The sequence below is a fragment of the Bufo gargarizans genome, chromosome 8 (genome assembly GCF_014858855.1).
Source record: "Bufo gargarizans isolate SCDJY-AF-19 chromosome 8, ASM1485885v1, whole genome shotgun sequence".
Classification (NCBI taxonomy): domain Eukaryota; kingdom Metazoa; phylum Chordata; class Amphibia; order Anura; family Bufonidae; genus Bufo; species Bufo gargarizans.
This window is the reverse complement of record NC_058087.1, coordinates 194915060-194939832: the sequence shown is the minus strand read 5'-3', so window position 1 is coordinate 194939832 and position 24773 is coordinate 194915060. Positions and strand designations below refer to the sequence as shown.

Below are 24773 nucleotides of genomic sequence, written 5' to 3'. Positions count from 1 at the left end.
ATAACCCCCATCGTGGAGTTGTCATAACATGGAGCAGTACCCAAACCTAACAGCCCCCCCCCCCCCCCCCCCCCCCCTCCCAAGTGGTCACTGTCCTTCGGGACGTGTATCAAGTATGGTTACTTTATGGGTTCCATGGAGGATCACCATGCTGTGTACTGCACAATAACACTGACCCCTGGTGGACACTGAGTATATTGCACGGAGGGGCGAGTGACAGTGACACCCAGTGGTCACTACGAGCACCGCAGTAGTAGAATCCATTAATACTGTCACACTGTGGATGAGACCCTTCAGAGAGGTCATGATCTCTTCGGAGCGCCCCCTAGAGACCCCCAGAGCAGGACGTGACACCGTGCCGTATATGTATCCAGCAAAGCACAGTCTATTATGCCGCCGTGGTCACACTGAGTCTCAGAATTGGTGATGAGCGTCTATGGGGGGGTCACTGAGAGCAGTCCTGGTCTTTGGCTGAGGGGCTGTCGGTGACTGGATGTCCATTCCTGGGTCGGTGGCTCATCCTAGACTGCTGGCAAAGACTGTAAGCTCTTCGGCAGATTAGGTAAAACCAGTAGACCTGGGGAGCCATGAGGATGGCCGCACCAATGTTGTATTCCGGGGAGAGGTTGAAGGGCACCCTGTAGAGGGGCAGTCCCACCCGCTGCCCGTACACCCAGTACATGTAGGGGAACAGCAGCAAGCGGCAGCAGAAAAAAGTCACTAGCATGATGACGCCATTGACCCGGTGCAGAATGGTGTCCTGCTTCTTATACTGCAAGATGGCGGAGAGAAAGGGGGAGGGGCAAGAAAGTCACAGTGAAGGCAGAGTATACACATCCAATGTCATATCAGCCAAACACGAAGCGACCCCCCCGACGCACAGGTAACCGCCATCCAACACCTCATTACTGCACTCACCTGGATCAGGACCTTCCCGAGACAAACAAATGGGGTACTGAGCTCAGCCATCAGCATGCACCCCAAAAAGAAGTCGCCCTTTCCTTCTCTCCACAGCTGCAAAAGAGAAAACACCAACATCCATAAGAGCAGTATTATAGCAGTTATATCCCTGTACACAGGAGCAGTATTATAGCAGTTATATTCCTGTACACAGGAGCAGTATTATAGCAGTTATATCCCTGTACATAGGAGCAGTATTATAGTAGTTATATTCTTGTACATAGGAGGCAGTATTATAGTAGTTATATCCCTGTACACAGGAGCAGTATTATAGCAGTTATATCCCTGTACATAGGAGCAGTATTATAGTAGTTATATTCTTGTACATAGGAGGCAGTATTATAGTAGGTATATTCTTGTACATAGGAGGCAGTATTATAGTAGTTATATTCCTGTACACAGGAGCAGTATTATAGTAGTTATATTCATGTACATATGAGCAGTATTATAATAGTTATATTCTTGTACATAGGAGGCAGTATTATAGTAGTTATATTCTTGTACATAGGAGCAGTATTATAGCAGTTATATTCTTGTACATAGGAGCAGTATTATAGTAGTTATATTCCTGTACATAGGAGCAGTATTATAGTAGTTATATTCTTGTACATAGGAGCAGTATTATAGTAGTTATATTCTTGTACATAGGAGCAGTATTATATTAGTTATATTCATGTACATAGGAGCAGTATTATAGTAGTTATATTCTTGTACATAGGAGCAGTATTATAGTAGTTATATTCCTGTACATAGGAGCAGTATTATAGTAGTTATATTCCTGTACATAGGAGCAGTATTATAGTAGTTATATTCATGTACATAGGAGCAGTATTATAGTAGTTATATTCTTGTACATAGGAGCAGTATTATAGTAGTTATATTCTTGTACATAGGAGCAGTATTATAGTAGTTATATTCCTGTACATAGGAGCAGTATTATAGTAGTTATATTCCTGTACATAGGAGCAGTATTATAGTAGTTATATTCCTGTACATAGGAGCAGTATTATAGTAGTTATATTCTTGTACATAGGAGCAGTATTATAGTAGTTATATTCTTGTACATAGGAGCAGTATTATAGTAGTTATATTCTTATACATAGGAGCAGTATTATAGTAGTTATATTCTTATACATAGGAGCAGTATTATAGTAGTTATATTCTTGTACATAGGAGCAGTATTATAGTAGTTATATTCTTGTACATAGGAGCAGTATTATAGTAGTTATATTCTTATACATAGGAGCAGTATTATAGTAGTTATATTCTTGTACATAGGAGCAGTATTATAGTAGTTATATTCTTGTACATAGGAGGCAGTATTATAGTAGTTATATTCTTGTACATAGGAGCAGTATTATAGTAGTTATATTCTTGTACATAGGAGCAGTATTATAGTAGTTATATTCTTGTACATAGGGGCAGTATTATAGCAGTTATATTCTTGTACATAGGAGCAGTATTATAGTAGTTATATTCCTGTACATAGGAGCAGTATTATAGTAGTTATATTCTTGTACATAGGAGGCAGTATTATAGTAGTTATATTCTTGTACATAGGAGGCAGTATTATAGTAGTTATATTCTTGTACATAGGGGCAGTATTATAGTAGTTATATTCTTGTACATAGGAGGCAGTATTATAGTAGTTATATTCTTGTACATAGGAGGCAGTATTATAGTAGTTATATTCTTGTACATAGGAGCAGTATTATAGTAGTTATATTCTTGTACATAGGAGCAGTATTATAGTAGTTATATTCTTGTACATAGGAGGCAGTATTATAGTAGTTATATCCTTGTACATAGGAGCAGTATTATAGTAGTTATATTCTTGTACATAGGAGCAGTATTATAGTAGTTATATTCTTGTACATAGGAGCAGTATTATAGTAGTTATATTCTTGTACATAGGAGCAGTATTATAGTAGTTATATTCTTAACCAAATTTCTTTTTATTGAAAGAAAAATCAAGGCCATAGCCCACACATGACAGTACAATGATGGCAATAGGATACAAGATAGTCATCCAGCATACATGTCAAGTGCAAACAATACCAGCTGTCATTGACATTAATCATACAAAGAAATCAAAGAAAAGAGAAAAGGGGGGAAAGGAGGGGAGGGAAACCAGGAAGGGATATACATCCGCTCTATCAAGTAAAGTTTCTATAGACTTTCCATGGAGACCATAATTTTAAGAAGCGAGAGCGCGAGTTAGTCTCCCAATGCGCTAGCTCCTCGAAACTATAGTAGTTATATTCTTGTACATAGGAGGCAGTATTATAGTAGTTATATTATTGTACATAGGAGCAGTACTATAGTTGTTATTTTCATGTACATAGAGGCAGTATTATAGTAGTTATATTCTTGTACATAGGAGCAGTATTATAGTAGTTATATTCTTGTACATAGGAGGCAGTATTATAGTAGTTATATTCTTGTACATAGGAGGCAGTATTATAGTAGTTATATTATTGTACATAGGAGCAGTACTATAGTTGTTATTTTCATGTACATAGAGGCAGTATTATAGTAGTTATATTCTTGTACATAGGAGCAGTATTATAGTAGTTATATTATTGTACATAGGAGGCAGTATTATAGTAGTTATATTCTTGTACATAGGAGCAGTATTATAGTAGTTATATTCTTGTACATAGGAGCAGTATTATAGTAGTTATATTCTTGTACATAGGAGCAGTATTATAGTAGTTATATTCCTGTACATAGGAGCAGTATTATAGTAGTTATATTCCTGTACATAGGAGCAGTATTATAGTAGTTATATTCTTGTACATAGGAGGCAGTATTATAGTAGTTATATTCTTGTACATAGGAGCAGTATTATAGTAGTTATATTCTTGTACATAGGAGGCAGTATTATAGTAGTTATATTCTTGTACATAGCGGCAGTATTATAGTAGTTATATTCTTGTACATAGGAGCAGTGTTATAGTAGTTATATTCTTGTACATAGGGAGCAGTATTATAGTAGTTATATTCTTGTACATAGGAGCAGTATTATATCAGTTATATTCTTGTACATAGGAGCAGTATTATAGTAGTTATATTCTTGTACATAGGAGCAGTATTATAGTAGTTATATTCTTGTACATAGAAGCAGTATTATAGTAGTTATATTCTTGTACATAGGAGCAGTATTATAGTAGTTATATTCTTGTACATAGGAGCAGTATTATAGTACATGGTGCTGAACGTCAAACAGTACTCACCACTGACACAGGGAAGCAGACGGCCACCATAAAGACATGGTGCAGGACCATGAGAAACTCCTTATGTAGGTAGGCCTTGGTGAGTTCCCAGCCTCCTGGGTGTCCCTTCAACTTGTGCTTGTGCCAGTAACAGAGGTACATGGCGTAGATGTCATATATAAAGTATGGAACTGCAAAGCGTGTGTAGGTGGCAGCCAACCAATGTCTGAGGATGAAAGAGGTGATTGTTAATGAATTGCTATCAGTATCGCCGTCGCCTCTTCCTGCTGCAGACAATTCCCTCCATATTGTCTCCCCTTCCTCTAATACTACATGCACAGTCAGTGAAAAACAGATATACTGTCAGTTTTTCATTGCCATTTTTGCATCCATCTTCTGGCCGTTAAAAGTGGCAATAAAAACAGATGAATTTTTATTGGCTTAAAAAAAAAAAGAAAAAAGATCCAGACTCCGACAGTGCCCCCAGTACAAATAATGCCCCCCATAGTGGCCCAAGCATTAGCGATGTCCCCCATAGTGGCCCCCAGCACTAGTAATGTCTCCCATAGTGGCCCCCAGCATTAGTAATGTCCCCCATAGTGGCCCCCAGCATTAGAAATGTCATCCATAGTGGCCCCCAACATTAGTAATGTCCCTCATAGTGGCCCTAGCATTAGTGATGTCCCCCATAGTGGCCCCCAACATTAGTAATGTCCCCGATAGTGGCCCCAGGATTAGTAATCTCTCCCATATTGGCCCCCATCATTAGAAATGTCCCCCATAGTGGCCCCCAACATTAGTAATGTCCCTCACAGTGGCCCCCAACATTAGTAATGTCCCCCATAGTGGCCTCCAGCATTAATAATGTCCCTCATAGTGGCGCCGGCATTAGTGATGTCCCCCATAGTGGCCCCCAACATTAGTAATTTCCTCCATAGTGGCCCCCAACATTAGTAATGTCCCCCATAGTGGCCCCAGCATTAGTAATCTCTAGCATAATGGCCCCCATCATTAGAAATGTCCCCCATAGTGGCCCCTAACATTAGTAATGTCCCCCATAATGGCCCCAGCACTAGTAATGTCTCCCATAATGGCCCCCAGCATTAGTAATGTCCCCCATAGTGGCCCCAGGATTAGTAATCTCTCCCATATTGGCCCCCATCATTAGAAATGTCCCCCATAGTGGTCCCCAACATTAGTAATGTCCCTCACAGTGGCCCCCAACATTAGTAATGTCCCCCATAGTGGCCTCCAGCATTAATAATGTCCCTCATAGTGGCGCCGGCATTAGTGATGTCCCCCATAGTGGCCCCCAACATTAGTAATTTCCTCCATAGTGGCCCCCAACATTAGTAATGTCCCCCATAGTGGCCCCAGCATTAGTAATCTCTAGCATAATGGCCCCCATCATTAGAAATGTCCCCCATAGTGGCCCCTAACATTAGTAATGTCCCCCATAATGGCCCCAGCACTAGTAATGTCTCCCATAATGGCCCCCAGCATTAGTAATGTCCCCCATAGTGGCCCCCAGCATTAGTAATGTCCCCCATAGTGGCCCTAGAATTAGTAATCTCTCCCATAATGGCCCCCAACATTAGTAATGTCCCCCATAGTGGCCCCCAGCTGTAATGTTTTGAATTACCCAAAAAATAAATAAAAAACTCCCCCCCCCCCTCGCTTGTGCAGCAACAGTCGCTCCTCTCTTGATTGAAAAGGACCTGCACTCAGCGTGATGACGCAGGTCCTTTTCCTTCAAGAGAGGAGTGAATGTTGCTGCGCGAGCAAGTGGATAAAGTTTTCTTTAACCCCTAAAAGGCCATATTGTTCTAGTCTACCCGTTTATATTGGCCGTTAGAGGGGTGCACTCCTGTCTAAGCAGCAGCTAAAAACAGTCCTATTGATTTCAATGGGGTCCGTCTGGCCATGAAATCGGCCAAAAATAGGACATTATTTTTTGACAGCCGATGTTCACTAGCCGTTAAATAAATGGAGATGTGAATAGTCCCATAGACTTCCATTGGTGCTAAAAATGGCCGTGTGCCCGTCAGCCTCCTCCTTCCCCCTGTGATGTGCACGGTGAGTACGTGAGGTGACACCCAAATAACGGTGCCAATTAGACAGATGCCCGGATGGGTAATCCCCCTCCTATAGTCTGATTTAATCTCCATCTGCCAGGACAGGCCGGGCGGGGGCAGAGGTTGGGGAGAGCAGTAATCTCTTTTAAACTTTTTAATAACAGATTACAGGTTGGGAGGGGTTAACCTTGAGCCGCGCGACCTCCGGTTAACTCTTAGCTGGCCATATGGACACCGTATAACAGAATTGGGGGCCGACCATTCTTGAAAAGAATTCCTTGAGATGAACCTTTTGTCACCGGCTAAGCAAAAAGAAAATCCTGAGACTGGCCCAGATTCAAGAAGCACTTGCGCGGGAACAAGTGTGATTTGCGCCGCGCAAGTACTGATTTGCTCCTATGCAAATTTGCGGCTGATTCTGTAAACCAGTTAAGCCTGAAAAGCGGCCATTTTCCCGCGCACGCAGCCTAGCTGTTCCTGCGCAATTTTCGTGCAATTTTGCACGGGGTGTAAGTTGCGCCTTCATGGAATTCCCTCAGCGAATATGCAAATTAGGTACTGCCGATGATTCAGAAACATGCGCGTGTGATGCGCATCTTGCGCTGGAAGCGTGCAAGCTTTTTTCCCTGGGCAAACTTGCTCCTGTTAAAAGCAGGGGCAAGTTAGCAAAAGATGGCCAAATGTCTCATATCATTTAATTTCTTCTGGATGTCATCCCAGGTACGCACTTCATTACCCAGGGCATTGATGTCCAGGGCAATGGCTTCATATATAGCCCTCCTTTGGGCAATGGTGGTGTTTGCCCGCTGGGCACCATATAGGACTTCCTTATGCTGCTGGAGTGCAGCAATCAGGATGTCCATCTCTGCAGCCACAAAGTTGGCCTTCCTTATTTTGGTCCCTTTGGGAGGTGCCATGTCTTGCAAAAGGGCTGAATTTCCTTGCTCAGGGGGGGGGGGTAGGAAAAAGCAGGATGAAATTCAGCAAAGAACCTGCGCAAGTCTGCTCCTATTTATTTGCTCAGTGCAAGCAGCTGAGCAGGATTTGCCCTGAAATTATGCTAGCAAACCTCTGCTGAGCCGAAAATTCCTCATTTACATAGGGGCACACCCACTTTGACTTGCACGGCCTTGCGCCCTCAGCTTTGCCTTAAACAGGAGCAAATTAAATGAACAAACGATTCCTGAATCAGGTGGCAATTTGGCAAAATTGCTCCAGCGCAGAGAAATTCAGCTGAGCGGCTCAGGTGTAAGTAATGGGCAAATCTACCTGAATCTGGGCCACTATTTTCATATATTTCACTAGGAAAACAGACGGCAAACAGAGGGACGTAAGCCGGGGAGCGCCGTGTCCGGGTCCTGCCACCAGGTGGCGCCTCATCCAATGTAATAAGCGATCACTGGTCATACAGCTGCAGTATGGGGGCTGACATTCACCCGGGGGGCCCGCGGCTGTGACGGGCAGTGCCGCGGCATGGTGCAGCGCCTCGTAGTATTGTGTCTGAGCAGTCAATGGCCGGATTTCTTTCTTAGCTCCTATGAAGTGACTCGCAGCGAGCTTCACTTTATTAGATAATTGCTTGTTTGTACCTCGGAGTCTATGAAAAGGTGTAAAGAAAATATCTTTAAAGGGCCATGCCCCCTTATAATAGTGCGGGCGCAGCTGATGTCACACGCGATGCTACGTGTCTCTGTATTTGCTCTGCAGCTGCTTCCCGGCCCTGCACATTCGCAGACATGGGGGCAGCATGGTGGGCAGCAAGAAGTGAGGTGACTGGCAGGGGCTGGGGGCACAACCTCTGTGGACATGGAGGCTTCATGTCGTGTCAGATTTGGGGCTTATTCCCTGGGGATCGTGGACTATTAACCCTTTAGCCCATTCCTCCTGTATCTGTCCCCTGATCACGGGTTGTGCCGCCGTGCGGGTGACTCAGCTCTGCTATACCTGTGACACCATCGCTCCGCAGACGAGGAGCTGTGACTTTCTGAGCCCGCACCTCTCCTCCACAGGGCACATCAGATTATATACATATTTAATGGCTCCTTATGTTCCCTGCCTTCCGGGCAGCCTATGAGCGCCGCTGCTCTCTGCCAACCTGCACCCCCCATGTGTGTCCTGCTGGTGACACTTACCGGTCCTCAATGACATCTTTACAGGAGGAGGCCACGATATATCCAGCTGTGGAGGCCAAGACAGCTTGTATGGAGGAGACCAGTCTGTAATGGAGGGACAGAAGAGAGAGGCTTATCATACATATGTACACTGCATGGAGAACAGGATCGGACCCCCACGTGCCACCTCCAGGAGCCTTAATGGCCCCCGTTCTACCCCCCACGTGCCACCTCCAGGAGCCTTTATGGCCCCCGTTCTACCCCCCACCTGCCACCTCCAGGAGCCTTTATGGCCCCCGTTCTGTTATACACCTGCCACCTCCAGGAGCCTTTATGGCCCCCGTTCTGTTATACACCTGCCACCTCCAGGAGCCTTTATGGCCCCCGTTCTACCCCCCACGTGCCACCTCCAGGAGCCTTTATGGCCCCCATTCTACCCCCCACGTGCCACCTCCAGGAGCCTTTATGGCCCCCGTTCTACCCCCCACGTGCCACCTCCAGGAGCCTTTATGACCCCCGTTCTACCCCCCACGTGCCACCTCCAGGAGCCTTTATGGCCCCCGTTCTACATCCATAGGCATTGATATAGGGTTGGTTCCCCCTTTGCTCTGCTGGGGAGGCATGCTATAAGATTTTGGGGGGTGTCCCTTCCTCCATTTGTGAGGCCAGACCCTGACGTTGGAGGAGAGGGCCCGGCTCTCAGTCTCTGGGGTTCTTCCAGACTCCCCCAGCCATGGCTTTATGGAGGGACAGAAAAGGGCCTTCCCAAACTGTTCCCAGAAAGCTGCCACCATACAAGTGTCCACAATGTCCTGTCTGCTGAAGAATTCAGGTTCTAAGGGTCCGAGCCCTGAAGACCCCCCATAGCATTACCCCCCTCCACCGGACTGTACAGCGGGCACCATGCAGTCCGGCCGGTAACGTCCTCCTGGCGTTCACCAGACTCGACCATCAGACGCCAGATAGAGAGGAGATTGGTGACCGCACAGAAGCCGTCTCCAGAGTCCAGCGGTGGTGGCCCTTCCCCCCATCTCACGCCTGGCATTGTGCTTGGCGATGGAATCCTGGCATGCAGCGGCCATGGGCACCCATGTCATGAAGCTCCAGGCACAGCACGGGTTTCGTGCTGATGTTAATGGCAGCTTTTATGCACTTGCTCCTCAGCACTGGATGACCCCGCTCTGTAACGTTAAGTAGTCTCTACTTCATAGATGAGTTATTGTGGTTCCACAATAATACCGCTCACAGGTAATGGCGGAATATCTAGGAGGGAGGATATTGCAGGAAGTGACTTGTGGCAGTGAGGCCTCTTACAGGACCACGCTGGGATTCAGGCAGCTCTTTACAATGAGTCATTCTGTCACCAATGTCTATAAAGATGAGTGCGCGACCAGAGGCTGGATGTTATACACCTGTGGTAATGGCAGACTGCGTGGCTGGGGACTGGATGTTATACACCTGTGGTAATGGTATACTGCGTGACTAGAGACTGGATTTATACACCTGTTGTAATGGTAGACTGCATGACTAGAGACTGGATGTTATACACCTGTTGTAATGGCAGACTGCGTGGCTAGAGGCTGGATGTTATACACCTGTGGTAATGGCAGACTGCATGGCTGGGGACTGGATGTTATACACCTGTGGTAATGGTATACTGCGTGGCTAGAGACTGGATTTATACACCTGTTGTAATGGTAGACTGCATGACTAGAGACTGGATGTTATACACCCGTTGTAATGGCAGACTGCGTGGCTAGAGGCTGGATGTTATACAATGTGGTAATCGTGGACTACATGGCTAGAGGCTGGATGTTACACACCTGTGGTAATGGTAGACTGTACGGCTAGAGGCTGGATGTTATACACCTGTGGTAATGGCAGACTGCATGGCTAGGGGCTGGATGTTACACACCTGTGGTAATGGTAGACTGCATGGCTGGGGGCTGGATGTTACACACCTGTGGTAATGGTAGACTGCATGGCTGGGGGCTGGATGTTACACACCTGTGGTAATGGTAGACTGCATGGCTGGGGGCTGGATGTTACACACCTGTGGTAATGGTAGACTGCATGGCTGGGGGCTGGATGTTACACACCTGTGGTAATGGTAAACTACACAGCTAGAGACTGGATGCTATACACTGTGGTAATGGCAGACTGCATGGCTGGGGGCTGGATGTTATACACCTGTTGTAATGGCAGACTACATGGGTAGAGCCTGGATGTTATACACCAGTGGTAATGGTAGACTGCATGGCTAGGGGCTGGATGTTACACACCTGTGGTAATGGTAGACCGCATGGCTGGGGGCTGGATATTACACACCTGTGGTAATGGTAAACTACACGGCTAGAGACTGGATGCTATACACTGTGGTAATGGCAGACTGCATGGCTGGGGGCTGGATGTTATACACCTGTTGTAATGGCAGACTACATGGCTAGAGCCTGGATATTATACACCAGTGGTAATGGTAGACTGCATGGCTAGAGGCTGGATGTTACACACCTGTGGTAATGGTAGACTGTACGGCTAGAGGCTGGATGTTATACACCTGTGGTAATGGCAGACTGCATGGCTGGGGGCTGGATGTTACACGGCTGTTGTAATGGCAGACTACATGGCTAGAGCCTGGATGTTATACACCAGTGGTAATGGTAGACTGCATGACTAGAGGCTGGATGTTATACACCTGTGGTAATGGTAGACCGCATGACCAGGTACAAGATCTTACAGATTATACAGCCACCACTAGAGGGAGCTCACTGCATACAGATTATACAGCCACCACTAGAGGGCGCTCACTCCATACAGATTATACAGCCACCACTAGAGGGAGATCACTGCATACAGATTATACAGCCACCACTAGAGGGAGCTCACTACATACAGATTATACAGCCACCACTAGAGGGAGCTCACTACATACAGATTATACAGCCATCACTAGAGGGAGCTCACTGCATACAGATTATACAGCCACCACTAGAGGGCGCTCACTACGTACAGAGTATACAGCCACCACTAGAGGGAGCTCACTACATACAGATTATACAGCCACCACTAGAGGGAGCTCACTACATACACATTATACAGCCACCACTAGAGGGAGCTCCCTACATACAGATTATACAGCCACCACTAGAGGGAGCTCACTACATACAGATTATACAGCCACCACTAGGGGGAGCGCACTACATACAGAATATACAGCCACCAGTAGAGGGAGCTCACTACATACATATTATACAGCCACCACTAGAGGGAGATCACTACATACAGATTATACAGCCACCACTAGAGGGAGCTCACTACATACAGATTGTACAGCCACCACTAGAGGGAGCTCACTGCATACAGATTATACAGCCACCACTAGAGGGAGCTCACTGCATACAGATTATACAGCCACCACTAGAGGGAGCTCACTACATACAGATTATACAGCCACCACTAGAGGGAGCTCACTACATACAGATTATACAGCCACCACTAGGGGGAGCTCGCTACATACAGATTATACAGACACCACTAGAGGGAGCTCACTGCATACAGATTATACAGCCACCGCTAGAGGGAGCTCACTACATACAGATTATACAGCCACCACTAGAGGGAGCTCACTACATACAGATTATACAGCCACCACTAGGGGGAGCTCGCTACATACAGATTATACAGACACCACTAGAGGGAGCTCACTGCATACAGATTATACAGCCACCGCTAGAGGGAGCTCACTACATACAGATTATACAGCCACCACTAGAGGGAGCTCACTACATACAGATTATACAACCACCACTAGAGGGAGCTCACTACATACAGATTATACAGCCACCACTAGAGGGAGCTCACTACATACAGATTATACAGCCACCACTATGGGGAGCTCACTACATACAGATTATACAGCCACCACTAGAGGGAGCTCACTGCATACAGATTATACAGCCACCACTAGAGGGAGCTCACTGCATACAGATTATACAGCCACCACTAGAGGGAGCTCACTGCATACAGATTATACAGCCACCACTAGAGGGAGCTCACTACATACAGATTATACAGCCACCACTAGAGGGAGCTCACTACATACAGATTATACAGCCACGTAGAAGATAAATATGGTGAGAAGTGAAAAAGGGAAGAAAGAAAAAAGTCAAAAGACGACCAATATAGAGACAATCAACCGAATTATGGAGAAGACATTGAGAAAACTTAAGACCCAAACCAGATTCTGGAGAAACCCTAATCAGGTGGGAGCCGGGGGTCAAAGTCACTGCACAGTGAAGGTGCACTCAGTGTCAGGCAGCTGCTGCACAAGCTAATAGCATGCCGCGTGTAGGCCAGACAGAAATGGAAGGGATGTGGACGGTTATCCAGCCTAGTACCGGGAAGGCCTCAGATTATAGATGTGATAGGGGCTACTGCTAGTGTGTGCCCTTCACGAAGGTTGGAGGCAGGGCAATTATGGGGTCATTTACACCGCCGGAGGATGCGCGCGCCTGGAGTGATAGTCTACTCTCTAAAACTGAAGTAAATGTAAGTGAATATGTCGGGGCCCATGGTGTGGCCCCTGCAACTCCCAAGTGGCAAAGATGCTGAAAAAAATATTGTCGCACGGTTGTTAAAAAGTCGCAAAACTGCATTCTGCAAAAAAAACTTACACCAGTTTTGCATTATTAAATGACCCCCAATGAACCTCCACCGTCCTATGTATTACTATGTATGAGGGGTCCCCGGATCAGACAGGGGCGAGGACATGCCCTGGGCACCTGATACCGGACGCCTCGGTCCGGTAATTCCGCCACCGCGCTATTTATTTTCCAGTAAAGATAAAAAGATAAAAGCTCCGAACATTAAACCTGCAATAAACCTGATTGATAGTAAGAGCTGAGGTCATCACTGAACCGCTCACATTACCCAGCGCGCACTGCTCCGGGGACACATACAGAAGAGCTGGTATAACCCGGGCATCTCCTGTATATAATATACATGTACAGCTGGTATAACCCGGGCATCTCCTGTATATAATATACATGTACGGCTGGTATAACCCGGGCATCTCCTGTATATAATATACATGTACAGCTGGTATAACCCGGGCATCTCCTGTATATAATATACATGTACAGCTGGTATAACCCGGGCATCTCCTGTATATAATATACATGTACAGCTGGTATAACCCGGGCATCTCCTGTATGTAATATACATGTACGGCTGGTATAACCTGGGCATCTCCTGTATATAATATACATGTACGGCTGGTATAACCTGGGCATCTCCTGTATATAATATATATGTACAGCTGGTATAACCTGGGCCTCTCCTGTATGTAATATACATGTACGGCTGGTATAACCTGGGCATCTCCTGTATATAATATACATGTACGGCTGGTATAACCTGGGCATCTCCTGTATATAATATACATGTACGGCTGGTATAACCTGGGCATCTCCTGTATACAATTATATTTGTACAGCTGGTATAACCTGGGCATCTCCTGTATATAATATACATGTACGGCTGGTATAACCTGGGCATCTCCTGTATATAATATACAGTACATGTACGGCTGGTATAACCTGGGCCTCTCCTGTATATAATATACATGTACGGCTGGTATAACCTGGGCATCTCCTGTATATAATTATATATGTACGGCTGGTATAACCTGGGCATCTCCTGTATACAATTATATTTGTACAGCTGGTATAACCTGGGCATCTCCTGTATATAATATATATGTACAGCTGGTATAACCCGGGCATCTCCTGTATATAATATATATGTACAGCTGGTATAACCTGGGCCTCTCCTGTATATAATATACATGTACGGCTGGTATAACCTGGGCCTCTCCTGTATATAATATACATGTACGGCTGGTATAACCTGGGCATCTCCTGTATATAATATACATGTACGGCTGGTATAACCTGGGTATCTCCTGTATATAATATACATGTACGGCTGGTATAACCTGGGCATCTCCTGTATATAATATATATGTACAGCTGGTATAACCCGGGCATCTCCTGTATATAATATATATGTACAGCTGGTATAACCTGGGCCTCTCCTGTATATAATATACATGTACGGCTGGTATAACCTGGGCCTCTCCTGTATATAATATACATGTACGGCTGGTATAACCTGGGCATCTCCTGTATATAATATACATGTACGGCTGGTATAACCTGGGTATCTCCTGTATATAATATACATGTACGGCTGGTATAACCTGGGCATTGTACATTCACCTGTAATTCTACAATCTCTCAGTGATGCTCCACATGTCTATTCTCATTGCCTCTATGTATATAATAAAGTTATGGTGAAGGGACATTTTTGGTGCAGTGTACTTTGCATGTTGGGGGTTGTAGTGCTTTGATTAGCAGCATTATTCCCTCGGCTGACGTTACTGGGAAATGAAGCATCTGCAGTTCTAGCTTTTACCACAAAGGTCATCAGCGACGTCTTATAAGCTCCGGCTTCCAACAATATCTCCTCTGACCGAGCTAAATATAAAGCCCCGATCCAGGTGCCGTCAGCACGAGGGCGAGGCTGTCATCGTGTGGGGACCAATGTGCACGAGGAGGTACGAGGCACAAGGAACCCCACAACTGGACATCACCGACACCAAATCCTAAATACAATGTGCTCTGTAATGTCAACTGCAGAAATCATCCCCGAGACCGAGAGACATCCGTACAACGGCTGAGATACCCAACCCCCCAGGGGGAGTACTGCTGAGCTGTGTATCTAATCCTGCCCTGTGTGATACAGTCTGCTGAGCTGTGTATCTAATCCTATCCTGTGTGATACAGTCTGCTGAGCTGTGTATCTAATCCTATCCTGTGTGATACTGTCTGCTGAGCTGTGTATCTAATCCTATCCTGTGTGATACTGTCTGCTGAGCTGTGTATCTAATCCTATCCTGTGTGATACTGTCTGCTGAGCTGTGTATCTAATCCTCTCCTGTGTGATACAGTCTGCTGAGCTGTGTATCTAATCCTATCCTGTGTGATACTGTCTGCTGAGCCGTGTATCTAATCCTATCCTGTGTGATACTGTCTGCTGAGCTGTGTATCTAATCCTATCCTGTGTGATACTGTCTGCTGAGCTGTGTATCTAATCCTATCCTGTGTGATACTGTCTGCTGAGCCGTGTATCTAATCCTATCCTGTGTGATACTGTCTGCTGAGCTGTGTATCTAATCCTATCCTGTGTGATACTGTCTGCTGATCCATGTATCTAATCCTATCCTGTGTGATACTGCCTGCTGAGCTGTGTATCTAATCCTATCCTGTGTGATACTGTCTGCTGAGCCGTGTATCTAATCCTATCCTGTGTGATACAGTCTGCTGAGCTGTGTATCTAATCCCATCCTGTGTGTACGTCTGAGCTGTGTATCTAATCCTATCCTGTGTGATACTGTCTGCTGAGCTGTGTATCTAATCCTATCCTGTGTGATACTGTCTGCTGAGCTGTGTATCTAATCCTATCCTGTTGTGATACTGTCTGCTGAGCTGTGTATCTAATCCTATCCTGTGTGATACTGTCTGCTGAGCTGTGTATCTAATCCTATCCTGTGTGATACATGTCTGCTGAGCTGTGTATCTAATCCTATCCTGTGTGATACTGTCTGCTGAGCTGTGTATCTAATCCTATCCTGTGTGATACTGTCTGCTGAGCTGTGTATCTAATCCTATCCTGTGTGATACTGTCTGCTGAGCTGTGTATCTAATCCTATCCTGTGTGATACTGTCTGCTGAGCTGTGTATCTAATCCTATCCTGTGTGATACTGTCTGCTGAGCTGTGTATCTAATCCTATCCTGTGTGATACTGTCTGCTGAGCTGTGTATCTAATCCTATCCTGTGTGATACTGTCTGCTGAGCTGTGTATCTAATCCTAGCCTGTGTGATACTGTCTGTGTGATACAGTCTGCTGAGCTGTGTATCTATCCTATCCTGTGTGATACTGTCTGCTGAGCTGTGTATCTAATCCTCTCCTGTGTGATACTGTCTGCTGAGCTGTGTATCTAATCCTCTCCTGTGTGATACTGTCTGCTGAGCTGTGTATCTAATCCTTCCTGTGTGATACAGTCTGCTGAGCTGTGTATCTAATCCTATCCTGTGTGATACTGTCTGCTGAGCTGTGTATCTAATCCTATCCTGTGTGATACTGTCTGCTGAGCTGTGTATCTAATCCTCTCCTGTGTGATACTGTCTGCTGAGCCTGTGTATTTAATCCTATCCTGTGTGATACTGCCTGCTGAGCTGTGTATCTAATCCTATCCTGTGTGATACTGTCTGCTGAGCTGTGTATCTAATCCTATCCTGTGTGATACAGTCTGCTGAGCTGTGTATCTAATCCTATCCTGTGTGATACTGTCTGCTGAGCTGTGTATCTAATCCTATCCTGTGTGATACTGACTGCTGAGCTGTGTATCTAATCCTATCCTGTGTGATACTGTCTGCTGAGCTGTGTATCTAATCCTATCCTGTGTGATACTGTCTGCTGAGCTGTGTATCTAATCCTATCCTGTGTGATACTGTCTGCTGAGCTGTGTATCTAATCCTATCCTGTGTGATACTGTCTGCTGAGCTGTGTATCTAATCCTATCCTGTGTGATACTGTCTGCTGAGCTGTGTATCTAATCCTATCCTGTGTGATACTGTCTGCTGAGCTGTGTATCTAATCCTATCCTGTGTGATACTGTCTGCTGAGCTGTGTATCTAATCCTATCCTGTGTGATACTGTCTGCTGAGCTGTGTATCTAATCCTATCCTGTGTGATACTGTCTGCTGAGCTATGTATCTAATCCTATCCTGTGTGATACTGTCTGCTGAGCTGTGTATCTAATCCTATCCTGTGTGATACTGTCTGCTGAGCTGTGTATCTAATCCTCTCCTGTGTGATACTGTCTGCTGAGCTGTGTATCTAATCCTGTCCTGTGTGATACTGTCTGCTGAGCTATGTATCTAATCCTATCCTGTGTGATACTGTCTGCTGAGCTGTGTATCTAATCCTATCCTGTGTGATACTGTCTGCTGAGCTGTGTATCTAATCCTATCCTGTGTGATACTGTCTGCTGAGCTGTGTATCTAATCCTATCCTGTGTGATACTGTCTGCTGAGCCGTGTATCTAATCCTGTCCTGTGTGATACTGTCTGCTGAGCTGTGTATCTAATCCTATACTGTGGGATACAGTCTGCTGAGCCGTGTATCTAATCCTATACTGTGGGATACAGTCTGCTGAGCCGTGTATCTAATCCTATCCTGTGTGATACTGTCTGCTGAGCTGTGTATCTAATCCTGTCCTGTGTGATACTGACTTCTGAGCTGTGTATCTAATCCTATCCCGTGTGATACAGTCTGCTGAGCTGTGTATCTAATCCTATCCTGTGTGATACTGTCTGCTGAGCCATGTATCTAATCCTATCCTGTGTGATACTGTCTGCTGAGCTGTGTATCTAATCCTGTCCTGTGTGATACTGTCTGCTGAGCTGTGTATCTAATCCTATCCTGTGTGATACTGTCTGCTGAGCTGTGTATCTAATCCTATCCTGTGTGATACTGCCTGCTGAGCTGTGTATCTAATCCTGTCCTGTGTGATACTGTCTGCTGAGCTGTGTATCTAATCCTATCCTGTGTGATACTGTCTGCCGAGCTGTGTATCTAATCCTATCCTGTGTGATACAGTCTGCTGAGCTGTGTATCTAATCCTCTCCTGTGTGATACTGCCTGCTGAGCTGTGTATCTAATCCTGTCCTGTGTGATACTGTCTGCTGAGCTGTGTATCTAATCCTCTCCTGTGTGATACTGAGTCCTGAGCTGTGTATCTAATCCTATCCTGTGTGATACTGTCTGCTGAGCTGTGTATCTAATCCTGTCCTGTGTGATACTGTCTGCTGAGCTGTGTATCTAATCCTATCCTGTGTGATACTGTCTGCTGAGCCGTGTATCTAATCCTATCCTGTGTGATACTGTCTGCTGAGCCGTGTATCTAATCCTATCCTGTGTGATACTGTCTGCTGAGCTGTGTATCTAATCCTATCCTGTGTGATACTGCCTGCTGAGCTGTGTATCTAATCCTATCCTGTGTGATACTGCCTGCTGAGCTGTGTATCTAATCCTATCCTGTGTGATACTGACTGCTGAGCTGTGTATCTAATCCTATCCTGTGTGATACAGTCTGCTGAGCTGTGTATCTAATCCTATCCTGTGTGATACTGCCTGCTGAGCTGTGTATCTAATCCTCTCCTGTGTGATACTGTCTGCTGTGTGTATCTAATCCTGTCCTGTGTGATACACCATTCCCGCGATGAGGCGGGGTTCCTCCGGACGCAGATCTCAGTCTCCAATTCTCTTCACTGGGGCAGAATTAAACAGAATTTCAATTACAAAAATCTGACTGGTCATAAATCCATTAACTGACCGGCGGTGGGTTCTGGAATCTGGGGTCAGTATTAATATCGGGGTCTTATCTGGGGTCAGTATTAATATCGGGGTCTTACCTGGGGTCAGTATTAATGTCGGGGTCATATCTGAGGTCAGTATTAATATCGGGGTATTATCCGAGATCAGTATTAATATTGGGGTCTTACCTGGGGTCAGTATTATTATCGGGGTCTTATCCGAGGACAGTATTAATATCGGGGTCTTACCTGGGGCCAGTATTAATATCGGGGTCTTATCTGGGGTCAGTATTAATATCGGGGATTTACCTGAGGTCAGTATTAATATCGGGGTATTTTCTGGGGTCAGTATTAATATCTGGGTCTTACCTGGGGTCAGTATTAATGTCGGGGTCTTACCTGGGGTCAGCATTAATATCGGGGTCTGACCTGAGGTCAGCATTAATATCGGGGGTCTTACCTGGGGTCAGTATTAATGTCGGGGTCTTACCTGGGGTCAGTATTAATGTCGGGGTCTTACCTGGGGTCAGTATTAATGTCGGGGTCTTACTTGAGGTCAGCATTAATATCGGGGGTCTTACCTGGGATCTGTATTAATATGGGGGTCTTACCTGGGGTCAGTATTAATGTCGGGGTCTTACCTGGGATCTGTATTGATATCTGGGTCTTACCTGGGGTCTGTATTAATATGGGGGTCAGTATTAATATCGGGGTCTTACCTGAGGTCTGTATTAATATTGAGGTCTTATCTGGGGTCAGTATTAATATCGGGGTATTTTCTGGGGTCAGTATTAACATCAAGGTCTTATCTGGGGTCAGTATTAATATTGAGGTCTTATCTGGGGTCAGTATTAATATCGGGGTATTTTCTGGGGTCAGTATTAATATCAAGGTCTTATCTGGGGTCAGTATTAATGTCGGGGTATTTTCTGGGGTCAGTATTAATATCAAGGTCTTATCTGGGGTCAGTATTAATATCGGGGTCTTACCTGAAGTCAGCATTAATATCGGGGTCTTACCTGGGGTCAGTATTAATGTCGGGGTCTTACCTGGGGTCAGTATTAATGTCGGGGTCTTACCTGAGGTTAGTATTAATATCGGGGTCTTACCTGAGGTTAGTATTAATATCGGGGTCTTACCTGGGGTCAGCATTAATATCGGGGTATTTTCTGGGGTCAGTATTAATATTGAGGTCTTACCTGAGATCAGTATTAATATTGGGGTATTTTCTGGGGTCAGTATTAATGTCGAGGTCTTATCTGGGGTCGGTATTAATATCGGGGTCTTACCTGGGGTCAGTATTAATGTCGGGGTCTTATCTGGGGTCAGTATTAATATCGGGGTATTTTCTGGGGTCAGTATTAATATCGGGGTCTTACCTGGGGTCAGTATTAATGTCGGGGTCTTACCTGGGGTCAGTATTAATATCGGGGTCTTACCTGGGGTCAGTATTAAAATTGGGGTCTTACCTGGGGTCAGTATTAATATTGGGGTATTTTCTGGGGTCAGTATTAATGTCGAGGTCTTATCTGGGGTCAGTATTAATATCGGGGTCTTACCTGGGGTCAGTATTAATGTCGAGGTCTTATCTGGGGTCAGTATTAATATCGGGGTATTTTCTGGGGTCAGTATTAATATCGGGGTATTATTTGGGGTCAGTATTAATATCGGGGTATTTTCTGGGGACAGTATTAATATCGGGGTCTTACCTGGGGTCAGTATTAATGTCGGGGTCTTATTTGAGGTCAGTATTAATATCGGGGTATTTTCTGGGGTCAGTATTAATATCGGGGTATTTTCTGGGGTCAGTATTAATATCGGGGTCTTACCTGGGGTCAGTATTAATGTCGGGGTCTTATTTGAGGTCAGTATTAATATCGGGGTATTTTCTGGGGTCAGTATTAATATCGGGGTATTTTCTGGGGTCAGTATTAATATCGGGGTATTTTCTGGGGTCAGTATTAATATCGGGGGTCTAACGGGACTGTATTACAGCGGGTGTTCCAGCGTTGCTGGGGGTCTGACTGAGGAGACCCCTGCCGGTCACACATTTGCACTGCCGGACCACCGCACAGAAGCCGAGTCCAGCGCTCAGCCGTATCCCACATGATGCAGATAGGGGATAGGCTTAAAGGGGCCGTCCCACACCGGCGTCCCGATCTGAATGCGGTTGTCAGTAAAGTTTAGTCTAACCAGTGAGCTGTATAGCGCCACCTGCTGTTTCTCCGTCTACCTTAATAGGTGGTCGCACATGCTCAGTTTCATCCGTCCTTCACCGGCCCCATCTACTGATACAAGGGGCAAAGGACACGCCCGCAGAAACTGAAAGGTCCCCCCCGCAGGCTGCCAGTCTGAAGAAGGTCTAGCGGAATCACTGGAGCAATGAATGGGGGATGTCTGGACCCACGTGAGGTGCTGGTCCAGCTGTGATAGGAGGAGGTGGTCATGGACCGGATGGTCTCTGATTTACATGAATCGTTGGAGAAACCCTTTAAATCTTGACAAAAACCAGTCAGTTTTCTTTCACTTCTTTAACACGACCGTTTTCCCCCCCGTTTACAGGCCGTTGTTTGCGTTCCGTATACGGAATCATTTATTTCAATGGTTCTGCAAAAAAAAGAAATCGGAATGTACTCCGTATGCATTCCGTTTCCGTCTCCCTTTTTCCGTTCTGTTGAAAAATAGAACATGTCCTATTATTGCCCACAAATCACGTTCCGTGGCTCCAAGTCAATGGGTCCGCAAAAAAAAAAAAACGTATCCGTTCCGTTTATGCGGAACCATCTATTGAAAATGTTATGCCCAGCCCAATTTTTCCTATGTAATTACTGTATATGCCATACGGAAAAACGGAACTGAAACCATAAAAAACGGAACAACGGATCCGTGAACAAAGGCCGCAAAACACTGAAAAAGCCGTACGGTCGTGTGAAAGAAGCCTTAATCTATGAGCAAATAGGGTGGATCTGAGCAGATTTATCCTGATCTACACCAAGTACCTCCATAAACCATGATGATGTAGTAGATGTCACCTGCAGTCCTATGTAAAACCACAGACAACACAGTGATAACTCTCTGAGTACAGATCATGTAGTAGATGTCACCTGCAGTCCTATGTAACACCACAGATAACACAGTGATAACTCTCTGAGTACAGATAATGTAGTAGATGTCACCTGCAGTCCTATGTAACACCACAGATAACACAGTGATAGTTCTCGGAGTACAGATCATGTAGTAGATGTCACCTGCAGTCCTATGTAACACCACAGATAACACAGTAATAACTCTCTGAGTACAGATAATGTAGTAGATGTCACCTGCAGTCCTATGTAACACCACAGATAACATAGTGATAATTCTCAGTGTACAGATAATATAGAAAATGTCACCTGCAGTCCTATGTAACACAACATAACACAGATAACTCTGTACTATGTGTCGCCTGCAGTCCTATGTAACATCACAGATAACACAGTGTTTTCTTTCTGAGTAGGGATAATGTAGTAGATGTCACCTGCAGTCCTATGTAACACGACATAACACAGATAACTCAACTCTGAGTACAGATGATGTAATAGGTGTCACCTGCAGTCCTATGTAACCACAGATAACACTGTGTTTTCTTTGTGAGTACAGATAATGTAGTAGACATCACCTGCAGTCCTATGTAACACCATACATAACACAGTGATAACTGCCTGAGTACAGATAACGTAGTAGAGGTCACCTGCAGTCCTATGTAACACCACAGGTAACACAGTAATAACCCTCTGAGTACAGATAATGTAGTAAATGTCACCTGCAGTCCCATGTAACCACAGATAACACAGTGACAGCTTTCTGAGTACAGATAATGTAGATGTCACCTGCAGTCCTATGTAACATCATATATAACACAGTGATAACTCTCTAAGTACAGATAATGTAGTAGATATTACCTGCAGTCCTATGTAACACCACATATAGCATAGTGACAGCTCTCTGAGTACAGATGATGTAGGTGTCACCTGCAGTCCCATGTAACACCATGTATAACACAGTGATGACTCTGAGTACAGATCATGTAGTAGATGTCACCCGCAGTCCTATGTAACACCACAGATAACACAGTGATGGCTCTTAATACAGATCATGAGTACAGATGATGTAGCTGTCATCTGCAGTCCCATGTAACACCATAAATGACACAGTGACCATTCTCTGAGTACAGATGATATAGGTGTCACCTGCAGTCCCATGTAACACCGTATATAACACAGTGACCGCTCTGAGTACAGATGATGCAGCTGTCACCTGCAGCCCCATGTAACACCGCTCTCTGAGTACAGATGATGCAGCTGTCACCTGCAGCCCCATGTAAGACCGCTCTCTAGTACAGATGATGCAGCTGCCACCTGCAGCCCCATGTAAGACTGCTCTCTAGTACAGATGATGCAGCTGCCACCTGCAGCCCCATGTAAGACTGCTCTCTAGTACAGATGATGCAGCTGCCACCTGCAGCCCCATGTAAGACCGCTCTCTAGTACAGATGATGCAGCTGCCACCTGCAGCCCCATGTAAGACTGCTCTCTAGTACAGATGATGCAGCTGCCACCTGCAGTCCCATGTAAGACTGCTCTCTAATACAGATGATGCAGCTGCCACCTGCAGTCCCATGTAAGACCGCTCTCTAATACAGATGATGCAGCTGCCACCTGCAGCCCCATGTAAGACCGCTCTCTAGTACAGATGATGCAGCTGCCACCTGCAGCCCCATGTAAGACCCCTCTCTAGTACAGATGATGCAGCTGCCACCTGCAGCCCCATGTAAGACTGCTCTCTAGTACAGATGATGCAGCTGCCACCTGCAGCCCCATGTAAGACTGCTCTCTAGTACAGATGATGCAGCTGCCACCTGCAGTCCCATGTAAGACTGCTCTCTAGTACAGATGATGCAGCTGCCACCTGCAGTCCCATGTAAGACTGCTCTCTAGTACAGATGATGCAGCTGCCACCTGCAGTCCCATGTAATACCGCTCTCTAGTACAGATGGTGCAGCTGCCAACTGCAGCCCCATGTAAGACTGCTCTCTAGTACAGATGATGCAGCTGCCACCTGCAGTCCCATGTAATACCGCTCTCTAGTACAGATGGTGCAGCTGCCACCTGCAGTCCCATGTAAGACTGCTCTCTAGTACAGATGATGCAGCTGCCACCTGCAGCCCCATGTAAGACCGCTCTCTAGTACAGATGATGCAGCTGCCACCTGCAGCCCCATGTAACACCGCCCCTGCGACCCGCACATCCCCCGCTCCCGGTACCTGGCGGACACTATGACGGTGTTGGATTCCTCCCCTCGGAACAGCCGCAGCCTCCGCAGCCCGGCCTTGGAGAGGAGGAAGAGACCCGGGAAGAAGAGGCTGCCGGCGGCCAGGACCAGAACCATTGCGGCAGAGGATGGAGACGGTGGGGGAGGGGGAGACAGAGACAGCTGAGGGGGCTCTGCTCACATCCGCGGAGGGGCAGACAGACAGGCAGACAAAGGGCAGCGTCCTAGGGAGAGACAAAGAGACAATGGGGAGAGGGGGGCATGGAGCGGCCGCGGTACCCTGCGAGCGAGGACGGGCGGATGCTGCTCTCCGGCCGCGCACTGACAGGGACCGGGAGGCGCCGCCAGGAGGAGGGGTCTGTAATCCCGGGGCAGCGTGTAATCCTCATTATCAGCACTACTCCCCTCATCATCTGCGGACAGCAACGTCCTCGGGTGATCAGAGAGGTCACCGCAGGGGCTTGTCCAAAGAGCTCACAGTCAGAATGATATACATCATGTCACTGATCACTGAATATCTGCGGACACCAAACTGATTATACTCCAGAGCTGCACTCACTATTCTGCTGGTGCCGTCACTGTGTACATACATTACTTATCCTGTACTGATCCTGTATTATACTCCAGAGCTGCACTCACTATTCTGCTGGTGCAGTCACTG

At 45.9% G+C, this 24773-nt stretch overlaps 1 protein-coding gene across 1 annotated transcript; it reads right to left on the bottom strand.

Moving 5' to 3' along the window:
• Positions 1-217: 217 nt before the first annotated feature.
• On the bottom strand, positions 218-24357 carry TLCD3B (TLC domain containing 3B). Its single transcript, XM_044304882.1, has 5 exons — positions 24105-24357; positions 8383-8466; positions 4197-4401; positions 919-1014; positions 218-772 (listed from the first exon to the last, which is right to left on the bottom strand). Exons 1-5 carry the CDS (start codon positions 24227-24229, stop codon positions 446-448), a joined length of 837 nt encoding a protein of 278 aa, XP_044160817.1. The 5' UTR covers positions 24230-24357; the 3' UTR covers positions 218-445.
• Positions 24358-24773: the final 416 nt, after the last annotated feature.

Excerpts from the sequence above, each read along its gene's own strand:
- TLCD3B (XM_044304882.1), bottom strand. The coding sequence starts at position 24,229 with ATGGTTCTGGTCCTGGCCGCCGGCAGCCTCTTCTTCCCGGGTCTCTTC. Across the intron at positions 8,467-24,104 it reads ACCGTCATAGTGTCCGCCAG|ACTGGTCTCCTCCATACAAG; the intron begins GTACCGGGAGCG and ends CCTCCATTACAG. Across the intron at positions 773-918 it reads TCGGGAAGGTCCTGATCCAG|TATAAGAAGCAGGACACCAT; the intron begins GTGAGTGCAGTA and ends GCCATCTTGCAG.